Consider the following 20,860-nt stretch of genomic DNA (forward strand, 5'->3'; position numbering starts at 1 on the left):
GCCGCTGACTGCCTCCATGCATTACTCTGTGCCCTATCGGTGTGGACGAACTGCAGGAGCTCGGAAAACATGTCATCACAAGTGCGTTTTTTTTCACCTTCTAATCTGCGACAACCTCAGGGACGGAGATGATAGGGGGACTGTAGAAACATTCTAGGGGGACTGCATGGTCACTTGTGCTGCTGAGTTTGCCACGTTGGCCAAACAGGAAATGAAATTCAAAAGTTCCTGGGGCTTCTCCTGTGTACCTGGCTAGTGCATCTGAGTTCAAAATGCTGTCCAGAGCGCGGTCACAATGGAGTACTCTGGGATAGCTCCTGGAGGCCAATACTGTCAAATTGCATCCACATTACCCCAAATTTGACCCGGCAATGTTGATTTCAGCGCTAATCCCCTCGTTGGGGAGGAGTACAGAAATCGATTTTAAGAGCCCTTTAAATCGACAAAAAAGGCTTCGTCGTGTGGACAGGTGCAGGGTTAAATTGATCTAATGCTGCTAAATTCAACCTAAACTCATAGTGTAAACCAGGGCTCAGAATCTTGAGGCTGGGGGTAGATAAGGGAACCTGCTTAGGATGTGTCTGTGCCCTCACTGCTTCCTATCACTCTCCAGCCACCTTCCCAGTAGAGCAGTTTCCTTTCTATAGGCCATTTCTGAAAAGGTGGAGATAGGGCTTCATCCATTTCCCTTCAGAGATTATTTCCACAGTCTCATAGACCTCACTTTTCTTGATCAATTAGTGTCTGTTTTTCCAGGTTTCCTGCAAACAGGCAAGAGAGGGTTATCACCAGAATGAAAGCATATTAAAGGTTTTCTGGGGGAAAAAGTCTGGTAACTGGATTGATTAGTATCCACAGCACCTTTCATCCAAAGGAACCCAAGGTACTTTGCAAACTTTAAGCCTGTAAACACGCCCATCGAGCAATATCACTCGGTATGCCCAGAGCTTAAACCATATGCCAAGATTTTCAAAAGTGGCTAGTAATTTGAGATGCCTCTGTTTTCAAGTTTCCCATTCAAGACACCTTGGGAAGGCCTGGTTTTCAGAGGATGGTGCTCAACACTTTCTGAAAGCCAGACCCTCTTTTAGGTGCTGTCAGTTGAGCACCCAGCGATTAAAGCAGACAAAATCACTAGCTGGTGTTACCAGTCTTGGCCAGGATGTGTCCTGATAGGTTTCTGTATGCTTCCTCATTTATGCATTCTCCTGATATGTTAATTGTTTTACCCATTCTCCTTGATTGCCACTTAATTTACAATGTTTATTATGTTTGACGGGTTGATGGCTTCAAATTTATTAATCCAATTGCTCGAATTGTAGTAAGGGGATTGCTCTGTCCTTGCAACAGGAAAGACAACTTCTGGAAAACCAATAGCTCCTGTCTTGCTTTATAAGTAAGGCTGTGATTTAGTTACGGAGGTTACAGCAGTCATGGATTCTGTGACTTCTAGGGCTTCAGGAGGAGGAGGAGGCGGGACTGTGGGCCCTGATCTGCAACTGGAACCAGGACCCGGCAGCCCCAGCCCCGCGGCTTGTGCCGGGCCCTGCAGGCGGGGCTGCACACACCCCAGCCCCACGGCTTGCGCCGGGCCCTGCAGGCGGGGCCGCAAAACCCCAGCCCCGCGGCTTGCAAGGCTTGGCTGGGGCTGCAGCCAGGACTGCATGCCTCAGCCCCACGGGTCCCGGGCTTGGCGGGAGCTGGAGCCGGGGCTGCATGTCCCAGCCTTGCGGCTTTTACCAGGGGCTGCGGCTGGGGCTGTGTGCCCCTGCCCAACAGCTGCACCGGAGGCCATGTGATCCCCGTGGCTGTGCCCCCCCCCCCATTCTGGCCACTGGAGCTGGGGTTGAGCTCAGCTTGACAGTCCCCACCCCTATGGGACTACATTCCTCTTCCCTACCTAGCCCTGCCTTCCCTCCCCCCTCCAGGTTATTTTTAGTAAAGAACCGGACGGGTCACAGGCTCCGTGAATTTTTATTTATGGCCTGTGACCTGTTCGTGACTTTTACTAAAAATAACTGTGATAGAATTTTAGCCTTATTTATAAGCAGTGCACTGTTGATGATATCTGTGGTTCATAAATGTCAAAAAGGACGTCTAGACTCTTTGCAACCTATTCTCTCCTTTCTTTTGCCTCGTTAACTGCCTCAGTGTTTCTCATGCTGGTGGTGGCTGCCATTGCTACCTCTTATGTTCCAGTTGTGAAGCTACACAAAGCACTTCCTGTGAGCCAGTATTATGGACAAGGAACAGGACAGTGGGAAGAACCCAGGAGGGAGTCAGAACATAAGGACGTGTGGGCCTTGGTTACATTGCATTGTCATTAAACACATGTTTATTTTGCACTTTTTGTCTGGGCTTTAAAGTAGAAACTGGGAATTCACTATAGAAGAGGGAAGCTGAAGAACCTAGGTTTTGCATCATAGTGATGGAATATATTTTTTGACTTTGGGTTATTTTGGAAACATTTATGTTAATAAATTAACTCACAGTAAGGACATAATTGAACTGAAGCACAAAGATGGAGTCTGAGGAACCTAATGATGAGGAAACAGGATGGGATGCTTGTGGGGTGACCTTGAGCCATGAGAGGGTGCTCCAGGAAGGCCTGCTCTGTTACACTGACAGAGAGGGGATTAGTCACATGTAAGTTCCCACCGCCTGCAGGCAACTCTTGTTGTGCACAAGAAGGAGATGCAGTGGGGCCAAGCTGCAGCCACACTGAATTCTGTGTGGTTTCAGGGATCGAACACGTGCTTGTAAGAGCTCTGCTTTAATCTCAGTCCAGTTCCAGCTGGCTGTACCTAGCAATAAGAGCATCACAGCACCTTGCCCAGACTCTTCCTCTGGGAAGTGCAGCTTTTTTAAAGGCACAACCTCCAATTCTAGAAAGGGAAGTTGTATAGCAGCTGCAGCCTATCTTTATTCCCACCTGGCTATCCAGGTACAGCCTGAAGTTGGAAGAGTTGGTATTGTGAGGGACCATGGATCCTCATTTCCTTCCCAACCTCCTACAATAGACAGGGGAGAGCCACTCCCTCATCCATCCACCTGCACAACAGTTAGGAGAAACTGCCAGCAGTTAGGGGAGACCTGTCTATCTCAAGAGCCAGAGGGTATCCCAAGACACTCCTCATAGCCGGAAGGCACTTGATCACTCTGCTGCCCACACTGTTTCCAGCAGAGGATGAAGGATTACCTGCCATCGCCGTTGCTGTGAGGAACAGCTGGAGTTTCCCTGCAGGACCTCCATAAGAGAGGGAAATGTGGTGCTCTGAGAGCAGTGCATGAATATTTTTTTGGGAGGAGGTGTCAGAATGTTTCCCTCCCACCCTCCGAGAAATGTCAGGTGTCAGTGGACCTTAGATACTCTTGTGGGGAACAACTTACAGAAATGTTGACAGCACACTGCTGATTTTATGGATGGAAACCCAAACCTTTGCATCTTATGGGTCAAATACTTAGTTGGCTTCAGCTCTGCATCTAATTTGTATTCATAAGTTTTGGATGCAGTGATCGTATTTGCATACATACATTGCATATTTAGGCATCCAGCTATTTGACTGGCACGCACAAATCGGTGCCTGTTTTATATATCCATGCATGATAATTACATATGGAAAATATAAAACAACTTTTTGAAAATTTGACCCTTAATATTTGTGGGATCATCAAAGTTAAATGTGGCATCTTAGTTCTCTGGTAATACTACATAATAATAATAATACACGGTAATAATACTCAACAAACACAACTGAGTTAGAGGGGTATAAACCTAGTGCGAGATATGGATTAGGTCCAAGATTTGAGCCACTGTCATATGTCACAGATCACAAGACATCTGTTAATGTTTTGGTCATGCCGTTTTATCATTAATTCATAGTGTCTAGTTTTAGTAGTTGTTGAGCCAATTTCATCCTTGCTGAACACCCACTCAAGTTAAAGGAGATAGACCAGGGATTGATTTGGGCCATCTTGTAAAGAATATTTGGTGGATTGTTTTCCTTTTCCGTCTTTAATTTGGTGAGTTTTAGTGCTGATGTGAGTGAGTTGCAATGTCCCTTGCATAGCTGGCATGGTCTGAGCAGATGCTATGCAAAGATCTTTACTGCACCTCAATGCAGCATCCCTGCTCTTCCAACCCAGCCCTGGGGGCCTATCTGGCGCTACCAGTTCTGTGGTTGGTTTGGAATGTGGTCAGATGTCCACAAGAGGTTGGCTGCTCTTTTTAACTACACATGTCTGGAAGTTTTAGCATCTCCTGTTTCAATAAGTGATTGCTTAAGGTATTTGCAGCAGCAATCTATACACCGGAAGATGGGACTGGTATTGTGAGATGGTGCTTTAGCTTGGTGATAAGCAGCCAGGGGATGACAGCCCCATCTTGCCCTGATGTTAAAGCTATACATTACTGTCTGTGATGTTTGGGGAGGGGATGATTATTTTTGTAAATAACAGGATGTTCTTTCTATCTGTTTCTTCTTGTCTCTCTCTTTTAGTCCACAACAGTAATCATCCCTGTTTATTCCCAACACAGTGCTTTGTAAGTCATCTTAGCAAATGGCTGAAAATAGCCTCTGGCAGTGAATAATAATGACCAATATACTCTCTATTATTATTATTATTTTTCCTCTGTAGAGTTCAGCTGGCTAGGGCAGGCCGAGCTGTATGCTCTCCTTGCTAACGTTCCCCTCAGAGCAGCATTTGGTTTGCTGCTTAATGCTGCTCTCCTAATGCAGTCTCACGTGGATCCATAAACGACACAATGAGGACTTGAATATTCCCAGCCTTTTTCAGGCTCAGTCACCCGTGCTTTAGTACAGAAGTCGCTACCTGCAGGGGAGCAGGCTGCAGCTGGTCTCCTCTGAACCCAGCAGCTTTTGCTTCTGTTTTTATTTTAATTTCAATTTAAAGCAAGGGAAGAAGGAAAGGAAGAGAAGGGGGGAAAGACATATCATGTGCTCTAGCACAGGCAGTCGCAGCAAGAGCAGCAAGTCATTAAGTCAGACTGCACCATTTTATTCTCACCCTGCATAGAGGTGATGCTGGAAACTGGAAGGAGCTGTCCACCCTTTTCTCCACTTGATGGTTACACAGAGGTGGCTTCTTCCTGGCTCTAGTCAGAAGAGACAGTCTGTCTGGAGGAGTCCCAAAACACCTTCCTAATTTGGTGATGTGTGTCTAAAGGATGGATTTTTTTCAGCTGATCTGAAGCTTGTCTTCACTGATGACCACAGCAAATGTGAAGTGGTTTCAGGCTCGTATTAGATCACCTGACTGCTATCTACATGTGAGTGTATGTGTAGATGTGTGTGTGGCTTTGATTTAGAACATGTTTATGTTGTGCTGACTTATGAATGCAGCAGAGGCTGGAGCAGAGCTGTGACCTATCACAAGATGCTGAAGGAGGAAGAGTGGATTATACTGTGAAGTTTTGGCTCACCGGCAGGGTCACTGCGAAACCACCCCCCCACAAATTGTCTGGATATCCGTCTGGTGGATATTGATGCCTTGGAGCTGGTGTTTCCCTTTCCAAAATGGCTCATGCTGCTGCGTCTATTAAAAAAGTTCGGGAGGCCGAACTCGATGAGAGGGAGAGAAATCTCGAGAAGGAGAGGAAAAAGCAGCGGAAAATCCCTAGGGAGCGGGTAGATCGGAAACGCAAGGTATGAGGAATAATTCCCACCCACACCCTTCCCTCTCTATGCAGGGCATGGACACAGGTGTCCGCAGCAGCACTTGTAATACTCTCTCCTTCGCCTTTCTCCTTTTTTGGTATCTTATTCCTCATTTGCCTCCTTCCCCATTATTTCTGCACACAGACTGCACCTAGGCTAGCTGCAATGAGATGAAAGTGCTACCAGACATGGCAGCCCATAGCCACATAGATACATGCAGTAAAGATGGCCAGGGGTGCAAATATTGCCTTCCTTCCTCAATCCCCCAAAGACCTGGAGCTCTGTTTCATTATTCAGGGACTAGGTGTTTCATGTGTCCAGCTGACCTGAAGCAGTTGTGAGGGAGGGGGCGGGTGCTGATTTGGTGCTTTGCAGTATTAAGGTGCATTTTGTGCTTGGTGATATCCCTTCCCCCCTTTTCCTTCCTATTTTCAATCCACGCCTCTTGAATTATTAGCATATAGCCTTTCCCATCAAAGCTGAATGCTACATACAAACTCTGTTCCAGTGCTGGATCTATAGGCTGGGTTGTTATTCAGTCACGTATCAGTAACTAGTACTGTGTTTCAAGCTGTAATTCAGTATATTTATGCTGTATACTGCAGGTGAATTTTTTTAGCTTTGGTTTAAAACACAAGTCTGCAGTCTGTCATTTTCTCTTCTGCTGCTTATGAACATTCTTGAGTCTCTGTGGGAAATAGCTTTGGCTACTTTTATTTCTGATTTTAGAAGGTTTCTATCAATTCCTAATTAGATACTGCTGTTCTTAAAAATGTTATTAGAAATGAGGAGCTAGTCTTAATTGATTACATCCCCCCTCCCGCCCCCCCAGCTAGCAACCCAGAATAAAAGATACAGGTACATGATTTATTTGCCAGATCATTTTATATTTTCCAACAAAGATGCAACATTTTACCAGTGTGAGGAAAAAATAGCAAGAATTGAGATTTATGTACCTTAACGAGCTATTGTTAAAGATGCCTTTAGGACTAAATTGCACTGAGGATGCACCTGCTGTCAGTCTTTTCTTGACCATTATTCTTATCCTGCCATATCAGAAATCTCTAGCTTATTGTTGTGTGCATTTTAACACATTTCTGACATTGCCTTTTGATCCATTCCTAAATAAATTGCTTACTGCATAGTACCCAAGATGGATAATTTTCTCCCTTTCTTTTTGTATTGCATTTCATGTATATTTTCCTGAGACCCACAGGTTTGTCAGTAAAAGGCAAAAAAATAGGATCTTGAAGTACTGCATTTTGATTTACAGCTCCTTTTAGCAACCCTTTGCAGTTCAAAACCCATCTATTCCAGTGGCCTACCTGAGAACTTCAGAATTCATCTTATTTCCATATCATTAAGTAGTGGGATGATTTTTTTCCGACTGCCTGCATTAAAATAAATAAATAAAATTAGTAGGCTGCTTGATACCTTATGGGAACACTGATATGTTCTATCTAGATTTTAAAAGGCTTTGTTTAAAGAGTTCATTAAGTTACATTAAAATGCTTTTTCTCAGAGCAGGAATGTCATTTCCAATATATGTAGTGTTTGGATGCCTGGAACAGAGCTGCTTGGGGCAGACTGTGATTACTTTACTAATCCCCTAAATGGGACATTCAGCATAAGGTATTTTTTATGATTACATTTTTGATTGTGGAAATTCCCGAAAAATAGCATTCTTTCTCTGCTGGGGTGTGTGTGTGTGTTTGTCCTTGTTGGAGGGCCTTCACACGTATACCCATTGCTCACACGCACTCACGCACATACATGGCCAGAACATCAGTCATTTTCACTGATTTGCCTTTCCAAAAGCTTTCCCTGATCTGTACATTTGTTTGTTTCAGACATGGTTACTATGACCTTAATTAAAGCTGGACAGAATTAAAGCTGACCTTCGTGGCATATCCTTTCCCAGAGTGCTGCATAACCCTGATTGGAACCAGGCAGGCGCAGGCTGTCTGTGTGTTTGTAACACGGTAATAGAGTTGGTTGATCAGATTTTCATTTCTCAGAAGCAGCGGTAGGTCATTGCTTGGGAAATACCAAGCTGCTGTTTGCTTTTGTTCCTTGTTAATATTCATCCACTGACCTCACTTCTGTCTCCCTTTTACTGCAGCTGCAAACTCGCTGTTACATAAGTAGCTGCTTAGGATGCACAACAAACTTGTGTTCAAATGGAGTGGGTGTGACTTAGATTAACAAATATCTTTTTCTTTTTGTGTGAGATTCATAATGGTGGAAGCATGATGTGCTATGCTGTGTGTATATGATGTATGCTATATAATAGATATGTATGCATTTAAATTGATGAAGGAATACAAATCCCTCTACTGCAAAATGGTGAGCATGTCCTGCCATGTGATGAGCCCCTTCAGTTCCCTTCACTGGGAGATGAAAGCCATCAGCATATTGCAGGTCAGGCCAATAATGGCTACAAATAAACGAGTGGTGCTTGATTACTCTCTAGCATCTGGTGCTCTAGTAAGGCAGGGGATACTGTTCTAGCTTCACTATCTATTTAAATTCCATTTTGTCGGGTTGGCTGGATTTTGAGTACAACGGGGTCCATTTTATTTGTGGAATCAGTAGTGGGAGGGAGAATATGATGATAATGAGGTGTTGGGAACTCTGTCTCAAATAATTCCTTTAAAGATCTGTTGTATACTGTGTATGTGGGCAGCACTCTATTGGCCCAAAAGGGAATTTCTCTTACTTTCTCACTGGCTCTGAAGCTTCCTAATTTTGCCAGAGGAGCAGGATAAGGTTGACTAATTTAGCCTTCCCCTGCTACCAGGGCATGGGTTCTTCACTTCTTTACTGTACTTCCCATATCTTCCACGATACTGCAAGGTATGTGGTGTTTGCTGCTTTACTCTGTCCATAGCCTTTTTATTTTTGGTGGGGGTGGGGAGGAACGGAGGTGTGTTGCATCCTGCTCCTCCTCTTCTCATGAATAGTAGTTGTGCCTGCTACTGCTTATAAGTTTCCCTAGTACCAACTGTGTAAAATATCATTCTTCTCAGTTTCACCAGTGTTTACAGGGTTATGAATAGCAGCAGTGAAACCAACCAGAATCATCTTAACTTCACTGTTGCTATAGCTTGACATAGATGTGAACAATAGCAGAGGCTCTGGAATTATCTGCCTGCAGAGTCAGGAAGATGATATTGCATCAGTGTTCACACTTCCTCTAGTGCAGTTCTTGTTTGAAGGCTTTCTTCACAACCGTTGAGCTAGAATGTTAATTTTGAAGAAACAGAAGCTTTTAAATCTTTAGAAATTGATGGGCTAGCCCCCATCTCCACTCATTGGAAGAAACCTCCCATTTACCACTCTCAAACAAGTGAAAAGATTCCCTCTCGCCCCGCCCCGAATCTACATCTGTGCATTCTGCTTATCAGTTCTGGGCCTGATTCTCTTCTCAGTTATACCAATTTTACCCTGGTTTAGATGCAGTGACTCTCAGATTTACTCTCGCTTTACAGTAATGTAACTGAGAGAATCAAATTTCTCAGGGTCTGTCTCTATATAAAAAGAGTAGATCCCAATTCTGTTCTCCTTGTAGTCATATGGAAGCTTTTCAGTTTTATATATACAATGCTTATGTATAATATAATCACAGATATTGGTATATGCAAATACAGTATAAAATATACATAGGCAAACATGAAAAAGACAACACACAATAGAGTATGTGGTTATATTGGATACCTAAATGTCTCAGGTGCATTAAAAGCTCAAAGCCATAACAGGTAATATCTGTTATTGGACCAACTTCTCATGGTGAGAGAGACAAGCTTTTGACACAGCTACAATGTCTAAATCCTATTTTTAGAGGTGTCTTAGTCCCTTAACATCCTAAGTCCCATTCACTTTCAATAAGACTTAGGGCTAGTCTACACTGGCAGTGCCAAAGCGCTTGTGTAGTCACAGCAGATAGCTGGGAAACAGCTCTTCCAGTGCTCTAAAAAACCACCTCCATGAGAGGTGTAGCTCCGAGCGCTGGGAGCACGGGCAGTGCTGTAAAGCACCAGTGTAGACAGTGCACAGCGCTGAAACTTGCTGTGCTCAGGGAGGTGTTTTTTCATACCTCTGAGCGAGAAAGTTGCTGCGCTGTAAAGTGCCAATGTAGGCAAGCCTTTATTTGAAGTGTTTCCAGTATTGTGCCTTTCATCCAAAGTTCTCAAAGAATCTGCAATCATTAAGGCTGTGTCTACACTGCTCTACCATTTGGACTATAGGGGTGTGAATAGCCGTGTGCTCCGAATTCCTATACTGCATCTCCACTGTCTGGGCACTGCGGGCGTGAACTAAAAGGTTCCCAGTTTGCATTAATGCTGTTCTGTTTGAAAAGGATTACAGTCATGTGAACTAGGAATCTTTTAGTTTGCACCTGGAGTGTCCATCCTAGGGAGTTCCAATGCAGCACTTTGTACTAACTGCTGCTCACACTCCTGTAGTTTAAATTGCACAGCAGTATGTGTAGACAAGCCCGAAGCCTCACAGTGCTTTTGCAAGATAGGTGAATCTGATCCCCATTTTTATAGAAGGCAGCCTGTCCCTAGCATTAACCGCTACACAATGCTCAGCCATCTGTCTCGTTCACATTTCCCTGCCCATTTATAATGCATTTGAAGGCATTCAGAACCTCCTGCTTTCTCACATTCCAAGCAGTTCTATTTTTCCATAAGTGTTGTCTGAGGTAACTTTCCTTGTGCCAAACTTTTGGAGGCGGAAATGAAACAGAAGTGTCTCAATGGTCCTGTCTGCTACCTCCTTCAGTACCCTAAGGGATGTAAAAACTCGCATTCCACTGCTGCTAGTCAATACACACAGAAGGACAAAGACAGCGGTAGAATCAAAGTTCTGCTGCTGTCAGCTAACTTCAGAAGATGTGTGCGTGCAGCAGAATTTAGCACCAGGTAGGTAGTCATAGTCTCCTGAATATTTGCTGAAGACAGTGGCCTTGAATTTCCTAGCATTCGCTGCTTTCCCTCAATATCAAGGAGTAAAGAACATGCTTTCCCATCACTAAACTCCTGGCATGGTGCAGTTTTCGAAACTGTAGAGAGAAATCATGTTTCATGAAAAGAATGTGACCGGAGGTTTTGGAAGGTAATGCACTTATCAAACGCTATGCTTAGAAAATCATGGTGGTTCTTCGAGAGATGGTCCCTATTGAATTCTATTGAGAGTTATGCGCATGCTCCTGAAGCCAGAGCTTTTCAAAGTAGTAGAATCTGTTGGTCCTTGCATGTGCCTTTGCCTTTGTGGTTTCGCCTGAGACGGTAAAGGGTGGGGCGGAGTGACCATGTCTTCAGTTCTTTCTCTCACTGCTCCATGGTCTGAGTCAGAGCTGCTTGTTGTTTTCGTCCGAGGTGACACACTTTCCAAACTTCCCAGACGAACTTTTTATTTTTATATGTAATTGGGATTTTACTGATTTGTGTAGGGTTAAGGATTTTGCAACACCACTTCGGCGATTTTTCGCCAATATACTATCCCCTCCCCCCGCACCTGTGTCTGGGTCTGGATTATGCCGAAGATGCTGGGATTCAAAGTCTGCCTTGCATGCCCTTAATATTATTTTGAGGTTTAGGAACTCGCTGGGCTAGGAAAATGGTAACTTGTCATGTGGTGTATAGGCTTCATCCTCGGAATGGTCAGGATATAGTTCAGTCTCTCTGGAAAGGGCCTGCATTGCCTGCCTTTACTGTAAGGGTGCGCATGGCAGTGGGATAGTGCTCAATTAATGAATTCCCCAGCATTCTCGGAAAGGGAAGAGAGATTCAGAATGAGATGGCAGCCTGGGGGAGAAATATACTTCAGGGAGCGATCTGGGGGTAGGGCTTTCCTCCTTGTTTCTCAGGGTCTTGGCTCATGTAAGAAAGATGTTTATTGCCTTTCACACAGTGCGGTAAGCTGCCTTGTTGTTTAGGACTTGTGTTTAGCTCTGGAAAGGGAAGTGACTTTTCATCATTTTCAGCAAAACACAGTTCCCACATGTCTGAACCTTTCTCCAGCACCAGGGTCCTCGTTGGACTAACCCTGTTTGGACTGGTCTGTTGTGGCATTTACTATGTGTATTTTTCCTCCAGATCAGTGACTGTATCTTCTATGTGTCAGTGTTCAGTTGATGACCACAACAAACTTACTTTCTATTCCATAGGATTCCAAGGGGTTCATATGCTTTTTCATCAGCAGGAAAAAGCTTTTGGTGTTTAATACTTGGTCAAAAAAATAGTAATACCTTTTTTTTAGATGGCACCATGCCTTAAGGCCTTTGAGCTCATAACTATTTAGTATATAATACTTGTTACTGACTTAGTATCTACAATGTATATGGCATATTATTGCCATATAGGACAGCAACAAAATTAGGCTGACCAAACATGAATAGCTAAGTTTCAGGTAAGAGAAAGGGAGGAGACAGTGTCAGACAGGAATCTAAGTTGAAAAACTAAGTGAAAAACATCAGCATCATCCTGAAAAAAGGAAACATGGCCCAATATACTATAGAAATGGCATAAAATCAGGTTGGGAGAATCAGATTGACCTTTTCTGTACCCTCCAAACCATATAAAATAAAATAAAATAAAAAAACAATGAAGTATTGGGCTTTGTCTGAGAGGATGCTGTGTGTATATAATAGAAAATTAAGGAACACACAGTGGCTATCTATGTTTAAATGTACAATAAAGTCCAGTAGTATTATTGCTTTATACTAGTTTTTTCCATGAGAATTTCATGTTGTCTTTAACAGTTAAACTAGGAACAATACACACAACGTCAAGAAATAATAAAAGCCAAGGAATGTCGTTAAGGCTGACGATTACTAATTCCCTTGACTATGAAGGAAAAGGAAGCAATTTCCACTTCCATTTGGAATTTCCTGGCCTTTTTATTAGCTTTTTATTGGTTTACAGTCCAACCATAACAATATTTATATGCAGTTTTAAATTTTAATTTCCTTGGCTATTTTTAAAGGTAAGTTTCATTCTATTGTGACAGAAACAAATATACGTAGACAGTTTTTTCAAGATACATATCTATCCAAGTGAACTACTGGTCTCTTGGATAAATATGCATTTATGCATCTTTTAAAATTAAATTACTACATATTCAGCCTCCTTCAGAAAGTTTTGTGGCAGTGTAAAAGTTTGCAATAGACTGGACACCCTATTCACTAATGATACCAGGGCCCTGCTATTGAACCCAGGCCTGTCAGGTTCTTAGGCGAAAACCTTAACCACTATGCCAGGGCAGTGCACTGAACTGGAGCTCCTGACCAACAGCCTTAGAGCTAAAAGCCTACATGCCCACAGCAGCCACATCCCAGCCCCTGATTGGAGGGACAGGCAGCACTGTCATTGGTACCTGAACTATATAAAGATCCCAGCAGAAAGAGGAAGCTGTCTGAGCAACAGGCCAGTACTGCTAGTTGCTCCTCAGATGGCTATGCCTTCCTTTTGGGGCTACTTATGACCCTCCCTTGTTGCATTGCTGCCTTGTCTGACCCTGCCTTGCACCTCATCTGACCTTGCCTCCCCAGCTCACTGACCCAGCCTATTGGATTGGATATTTTGGCTATTGAAACCTTGGTAGAACTCAGACCCCTGCCCTGGACTGCCTCCGATGTGGACAGAACTGCCTGCTACCCGCGCACATGAGAGTACTGCTCTAGATTGTCCCCTAGCCTGCCTCGGTCACCAGTTATTACAAATGTCTAGATTGTACCTTTGCCTTACTTCCAGAAATGGTTCTAGAGCCAGGCGAGCAGGGTGATAGCCCTGTGCATAAACTTCCAAGGGGTGGTGAACAGCTGCGCAGCTCAGCTTTTCCAATTCTCTCTATTGTTGATTGGCTGTCCTTTTCGGGGGCGGGGCGGGGTTGTTCTCTGCTAGCATGCTTATTTGGCTGAATATGGGAGCGAGGCCTCATGCCACATCTTATCTTGGCTGAGTAAGACATACTTGGGCTTTAGGCCAGGTAAGGTGTGGAGTACAACCTCTGATCTCTGATACTTTGTTCAATATTGAGTGGTGGGGAAGAGCCAGGAGTAGCCAGATCCTTGTCCTCCCCCTCCACAACCCCTCCCACTCCTTTCTTACTACTATGGGAAGGCTTAGAGGAAAAGTAAGCTGTACCCTTTCACAAGGGTTGCAATGACTTCCCTCATCACTATTCTAAAAGCAAGAGGGGAGCAAGGGAAGGTGTCTGAGTCATGAAGTCTCCCAGAGCTCAAGCACCACTCCTTTCTTATAGCTGGATCTAAAGTCATAAATTAGCCATTAAGGTGTAAAATGGTACAAATATCTAGAAATGGCTCTATATTTCATCATTTTACTGCCATGGCACCCGGGGCACTCAGGCTCACGGCTTCATTGTGCTAGGCACTGTACAGAGGAAAAACTGTCCTTCCCCTGAGGAGCTGACTCTATCATTTTTTGCAATGATGATATCCAATTGAATAATATGCCTTCAAATTTTGTTGCAGGATTGTTCCATAGTGTTAATTTCTTCCTAGAGAAATATTAACTAGGAAAGAGTTGAGTAATGGAGTCCAAATTTTCCACTCCTGTTAATTTATTTTCAGTAAAGGGAACTTTTGCTATAATGTTACTTTATAAAAAAAGAGCCATCAAAAGAGAAAAAACAGGCAATGCATTTCTTGTCCCAATCCATTAAGGGGCCTCTTTGCAATAGTTTTACAAATACGGATTTCATTTCAGTAGCTATAAGGTAGTCAAGAATTGAAGAGAAGAAATTTTAAACCTATACAAGAGGCATTCCTTGTAACCTTTTTGGTTCTGTTTTTAAAGTACCTTAACCGAAGTCTTGTAGTGGTAGCATTGTAAGCCAGCCTCTTCATTGCCAGAGAGAAGCATCATTGGAAGAAGGTTTATTTCATGCAATTTTTGATCAGACATTTTGAAACCATATTAAGAATGAAGTGTCTCCACCTCATAGCTAACCAGTCAAATAGTAAATAATATTCTGCGGTATTAATTGAATAATATGAATCCATGTAGTTGTTAATGTTCTATGGACCTTGAGAGATTACAAGGTCCTGGTACACATCTGCCAATAAAGAGGGCTTCCAGAGCTTGGAATCTATCAGTTGTGTGTTTGAACTCAATATGTAGGAAGGCCATTTTGTTCATAAAAAAGTGGTGATTTGGAGTCTGAAAAACGTGGTGGCTTTTTAATACATATTTTATGTTGATAGCACCCTTCACTAAGTAAATACTTTAACATATCTTCTCTATTACTCACTGAATGCAGGCATATTGAAAACAGTACTATTTATATACCAAGTGAGGAGTTGTCACATAGCTAAATCATTTACTGTGACTTTTTAAAACAGTCTGGCAATATTTTATTACTATTGCACATTGGAACAAAACCATTTTAGTGTAAATGCAATAATTGAATGCGTTATTCTGCATAGCATATGTCAATGAGATCTACACGGTCATCCCCACCAGCCTCCAGTCATATCCCAATACCCAAATGCAAGTTTAGATACGAATGTCCATTAGAGCACACAAAATAACACTCAAAATAGCTTAGAGAATAGGACTGCACTGGGCATATATCTGCTATCAATAATTAAGTGTTCTACTTTCTAATGTAATTGAAACCTTTCATCTTGAAATATATTTCTTTACTCCTTTCCAATGATCATTTAGGACTTGCTTCTAAATAGACACCTCAGCTTGCAGTCTTTGCCTAAGGAAGTTTCTGTGACATCAGTGGGAGTTGTCTGTGATGGGGATTGGAAGATCATCCCTGTAAATTTCTTACCACTGATGTCATGAATTAAGTGATTTTCCTTTTTTTTTGTTTTATTGATTGTGAAGATATTTTACTGTACCTTACTTTTTTCTTCTACCTAACAGCTAACATCTCTAATTCCTGAAATAATTAAATATTTTATCAGTTTTTTTTAAAGTTAGCTGTTTACAATTTTATTTTAACACAACTCTAGAGCTAAATGACTGATTTAAAGTCAATTACTTACTTGACTCATTTAGCCCCTTTGCTCACAAATTATCTGAGCAGCTTACAATTTATTAACTAATTACTTGTTGCTTGAAGCTATTTTCAATAATTCTTGGTCTGTACATGGTTCATGAGGAGTTCTCTTTTGGACTATTGTCATTCTAAATTCAATCTGTGTTGGTTAGTTTTGTTGAATGTGTGATATGGCTGGATAAATGTAACTCCTGGAATCTGGTGTCTTATGAGGGTATGTACTATTTACAAGTTCAGATATCCCTTTCTGAAAATATATTTTAATATGCACTGTGACAAAGTTCCTCCTCTACCTTGGTGGGTCCTGCGCTTATTGGCAGATTTGCTCACCTCAGTGATCTTCCCCACAGTCTGGGTCAACTCCTCCTGTGTCTGATCAGTTGGGAGGTTTGGCGGAAACCTGGGCCCACCCTCTACTCCAGGTTCCAGCCCAGGGCCCTGTGGATTGCAGCTGTCTATAGTGCCTCCTGTAACAGCTGCATGACAAGCTACAACTCACTGGGCTACTTTCCCATGGCCTCCTCCAAACACCTTCTTTATCCTCACCACAGGACCTTCCTCCTGGTGTCTGATAACGCTTGTACTCCTTAGTCCTCCACCAGCACATCCTCTCACTCTCAGCTCCTTGCGCCTCTTGCTCCCAGCTCTTCACACACACTTCCTCTCCTCTGAGCTCCTTTTTAAACCCAGGTGCCCTGATTAGCCTGCCTTGATTGGCTGCAGGTGTGCTAATCAGCCTGTCTGCTTGAATTGGTTCTAGCAGGTTCCTGATTACTCTAGTGCAGCCCCTGCTCTGGTCCCTCAGGGAGCAGAAGCCTGCTTCTCCTGGGGCCAATAGTAGCTCTCCCTTCGACTGCTCTGCTGTAGAGGAAGGAGGGAGAGGGCTGCTGCTGCTGCTGCTGCTGCTGTTGCTGGGCACTGGGCCCTCACTGCTGCTGCTGCTGTTCCTGCTCCTGCTGCTCCCCTGGCTGGGCTAGACACCTCCACAGGCCCCTCTCTCTGCTGTCTGTTTGCTGGCTGGCTAGTGGTTCCCCCCCACCTCAGTTACTGCTGTTGCTCCACCTACAGCCCCTTGGGGGGGAGGGGCTGCTGGCCCCCCCCACCTGCTGTTGCTCCTCCGACCGCCGCTTCCGCCAATATCTACAGTGGCCGGGGCCCCTTTCCCACTTTGACCAGGAAGCACGGCGTCCGTTGCCTCCTGGTGCCCGCCTCGCCCCACGTGGAGACCTACGTGCGGGCGTTGGCGAGGGTGGTGGGGCCCACGGCCATCGTGGCGGCCTCCAAAATGTACGGGAAGGTGGTCTTCTTCCTGGCATCGGAGGCCGCTGCCCAGGAAGCGGTAGAGACAGGCCTGGCGGTGGGGAGCGTGTTCGTCCCCCTGGAGCCATTGGAAGACCTGGGGGTCTGCTTAATCTTGACCTCCGTCCCTCCCTTCCTCCCCAATGCCGCCCTGCTGCCCGCCCTTTCTGCCCTGGGACGCCCCATCTCCGTCATCAGCCCTCTCCCCTTGGGCTGCAAGGACCCCGCCCTCCGTCATGTTCTCTCGTTCCGCCGGCAAGTGCAGCTTCAACTGCCGCCGGCGGCGCGTGGTGAGGAGGCGCTCAAGGGGTCCTTCCTGGTCCCTTACCAGGGAGCCCACTACCGGGTGCATTACTCAACGGGGGAGGCCTGGTGCTACTTCTGCCGGGCGATGGGGCACGTCCGGAGGGACTGTCCCTTGGCCCAGCATGGAGGAGCGTCCGGGACCCCCGAGCCCCAGCAAGGCGCCGGCTCTGTCATCGTCGGTCCCCCTGGCTGCCCGGCACCCGAAGCTGCCCCTCCTCCTCCTCCTCGGTCCACCTCTGTGGAGGAGGGTGCGGCGGGGCTATCGCCGGATGTGGGAGAGGGCTCGTCCCAGGGGGAATCCTCCCCGGTTTCTGCTGTCCCACCACTGCCTCCCCGAGTCCCTGAGCCATTGCCCTTGCCCACTGAGCCGATCCCTGTTAGCCAGCCCCCGGATGATGCCATAGAGGGCTGGTCCTTAGTGCAGGGGAAGCGGGGCAAGCGGAAGGCTCGAGTTTCCTTACATCTTTCGGATTCGGAGGCCCCCCGGAAGAGCAGGAAGGGGGGCGCCGATGTCGAGTCTTCTGCCTTGTCCCCTGATGACTCCCAGTTTGTGGTGCCGGCTGGGGATGTCGTAGCAGCACCGGAAGGTGACACCGCCCCTCCTCCGGGGTCCCTTCCCGTGGGAGCCCCCGAGGGAGCCTCTCTCGCCCCCTTACCACTTGACGCCTCTGCAAGCACCACGGTGGGTATCGGTCCGGGTGCTGGCGGGGAGGGCCCTGGGGTGGTTGACGGTGATCTCCCTCCCATCTACACAGAAATCGAGGCCCTGGGTTTGACCCCGGTCACGCAGGAGGAGGACGACCCTCTGCCGGTGGGCCTCGATCTGGGTGACCTCACTACATCCCCCCTGTCCCCGGGTTCCCTTCCCCTAACCACTGCTTCTGCTCCCACCTCTGAGGGTCCCCTGGAATCTTCCATCGACCTGGCTGCGGGTGGCACTCTGTTGACGGCCGCCGAGCCCCTTGGGGGGACGGCCAATGCCCCGCTGCTGAGACCCGCTTCCCAGGGGGTGTCCCTCTTGGGTGTGGAGGACCCGCCCTCCTTCCTCAGCGGGGACCCCATTGACTAACATCTATCTCTGGATGCCGAGGCTGCCGCACGTGCCACAGTGGCTGAACCCGGCATCGTTAGGGGTCCCCTGCCCACTTGCCAGATCCTTGAGCCTGGCCAGGAGGAGCCACCTTCCGGCGTCTCAACTATGGAGGCTCCGGATCCTGCCTCTATCTCCTTCCCGGATTCTCTCCCTGATCCCCGCCCTACTCCCGTTAGCCCTGTCCTTGTCCCCCCCACACCTCCTGTGCTGCCAGTGCTGCCCCTGGGAATACACCCCAGAGAGCGGCTTCACTAGTTTCTTCCTGTCCTGACCCCCCAGGGGCTGCTGTTCTCCTTCCACCGCCCCTTCTTGAATCTGGGAGTGGGGTGGGTCGTGTGGCGTCGGCTCATCTGCTGCCACGTCGGGGGTCTGCTCCCTGCCTGCCTGCCTCGGTGGGCCACGAGGCTGTGACGGGGGCCCCACTGGGGGAGTCATCGATCAGTGACCTCGCTCCCCCATGCGCTGAGGGAGGAGCTGCGGGAGCTCCTTGAGGACGTCTGTGGCTCCCGGAACAAAGTCCATCTTGCGCTCCAGCGGTGAGGGGATTTCCATCAGGTCCTCCGGGCCGTGAGGGCCCTCCTGGGGGAGGGTAAGACGACTGGGAAGCAGGCCGCCGCGGCCTACCATCGGGTCCATGTCTTCCGTGACTCTTTACTCACTTACAGAGTGGGTCACGGATTGCTGCGCGGCCTGCCGGAGGCCGTGGGCGTGTCTGCCGGCGAGGATCCCCCCCCAGCCCTCCTCATGGCACCGATCGTCCTTGCCACCTTAAACACCCGGGGCTGTAGGATGGGTCTCTGCAGGAGCAAGGTGCTCTCCTTCCTCTGGGAGGGGGGGGTACTCTGTGATTTTCCTGCAGGAGACCCATACGGATCCGGCCGCTGAAGCTAGCTGGCGGCTGGAGTGGGGGGACGGGGCCTACTTTAGCCACTTCTCGGTCTGCGCGGCTGGAGTGGCGACCCTGTTCTCCCCTGACCTACGGCCCGAGGTGCTGGGGGTCACTGAGGCTGTGCCAGGTCGCCTGCTGCACCTCCGGGTCCGCATGGAGGGGCTTGTGGTTAATCTCGTCAACGTTTACGCCCCGACATCGGGCCCGGAGAGTTTGCGTTTTTTTCAGCAGGTGTCTGCCATCCTCGGCTCCCTGGATCCTCGTGAGTGCCTGGTCCTGGGAGGGGACTTTAATACCACCCTCGAGGAACGGGACTGCTCGGGGACCGAGCAGTGCCCGGCCGCCTTGGACATCCTCTGGGAGATCGTTGAACGCCACTCCCTGGTGGACGTCTGGCGTGACCACCACCCGAACGACGTCTCAACATTCACTTTTGTCCGGGTGGAGGCCCATCGGTCGCGCCACTCTCAGCTGGACCGTATTTACTTGTCACGTTTCCACCTTTCACGGGCCCACTCCTCCAGCATTCGGCCGGCCCCCTTTTCGGATCACGACCTTGCCACCCTGACGGCCTCTCCCTGCGCGGAGAGGCCTGGGCCGGCTTATTGGCACTTTAATAATAGTTTGCTGGAGGATGCAGGCTTTGTGGCATCCTTCCAGGAGTTCTGGCTGGCTTGGCGAGGGCAGAGGCGCGCCTTTTCCTCAGTGCGGCGGTGGTGGGATGTGGGGAAGGTGCGTGCCCGGCTCTTCTGCCATGACTACACCCGGGGCGCCAGCCGACGGAGGGATGTGGCGATAGGGCAGTTGGAGCGGGAGGTCTTGGAGCTGGAGAGGTGTCTGGCCGCCAGCCCCGAGGATCCATCCCTCTGTGGAGCGTGCCGGGAGAAGCGGGAGGAGCTCCGGGCCCTCGAAGACCATCAGGCCCGGGGTGCTTTTGTTCGACCCCGCATCCACCTCCTTCGGGAGATGGATCGCGGCTCCCGCTTCTTCTACGCCCTGGAGAAAAGGAGGGGGGCCAAGAAACACGTCACCTGCCTCCTGGCGGAAGATGGCACCCCCGTCACGGATCCGGCGGAGATGTGCGAGAGGGCCAGGGCCTTCTACGCCATTCTTTTCTCCCCGGATCTGACCGATCCTCACGCTTGTAGAGTGCTCTGGGATGGTCTTCCGACAATCAGCACGGGCGACTGGGACCGGCTAGAGCTGCCTCTCACTCTGGCCGAGTTCTCAGAAGCCCTCCATTGCATGCCCACCAATAAATCCCCGGGCTTGGACGGGCTGACTGTGGAGTTCTACTGCGTGTTCTGGGACGTCCTCGCCCCAGACCTGGTCACCGTCTGGGCCGAGTCTTTTCAGGGTGGGGTCCTCCCTCTCTCGTGCAGTCGAGCCGTGCTCGCCTTATTGCCGATGAGGGGGGACCACCGCGACTTATGGAATTGGCGTCCCGTCTCGCTCCTCAGCACGGACTACAAAATTGTTGCGAAGGCCATTTCGATGCAGCTAGGGTCCGTGCTGGCGGACGTGGTCCATCCAGACCAGACCTACACCGTC

The 20,860-nt window shown here is 47.6% G+C and overlaps 1 protein-coding gene across 18 annotated transcripts in view; it reads left to right on the forward strand.

The window, feature by feature from the left end:
• The window catches only part of ANK2 (ankyrin 2), a 598,819-nt gene that overhangs the window by 292,276 nt on the left and 285,683 nt on the right, over positions 1-20,860 (forward strand). For 3 of the 18 annotated variants that reach the window (XM_030564741.1, XM_030564745.1, XM_030564744.1), the window contains exon 1: positions 4,837-5,666. The exons of 14 other annotated variants lie outside the window; for them this stretch is intronic. In XM_030564741.1, coding sequence (XP_030420601.1) covers positions 5,538-5,666 — 129 coding nt within the window. In that variant the 5' untranslated portion in view covers positions 4,837-5,537. Of the gene's footprint in view, positions 1-4,826; positions 5,667-20,860 lie in introns of those variants that run through there. One more of the 18 variants, XM_030564735.1, reaches the window with a different exon arrangement.

Source organism: Gopherus evgoodei, chromosome 5 (assembly GCF_007399415.2).
Source record: "Gopherus evgoodei ecotype Sinaloan lineage chromosome 5, rGopEvg1_v1.p, whole genome shotgun sequence".
In the NCBI taxonomy this organism is placed as follows: Eukaryota; Metazoa; Chordata; order Testudines; family Testudinidae; genus Gopherus; species Gopherus evgoodei.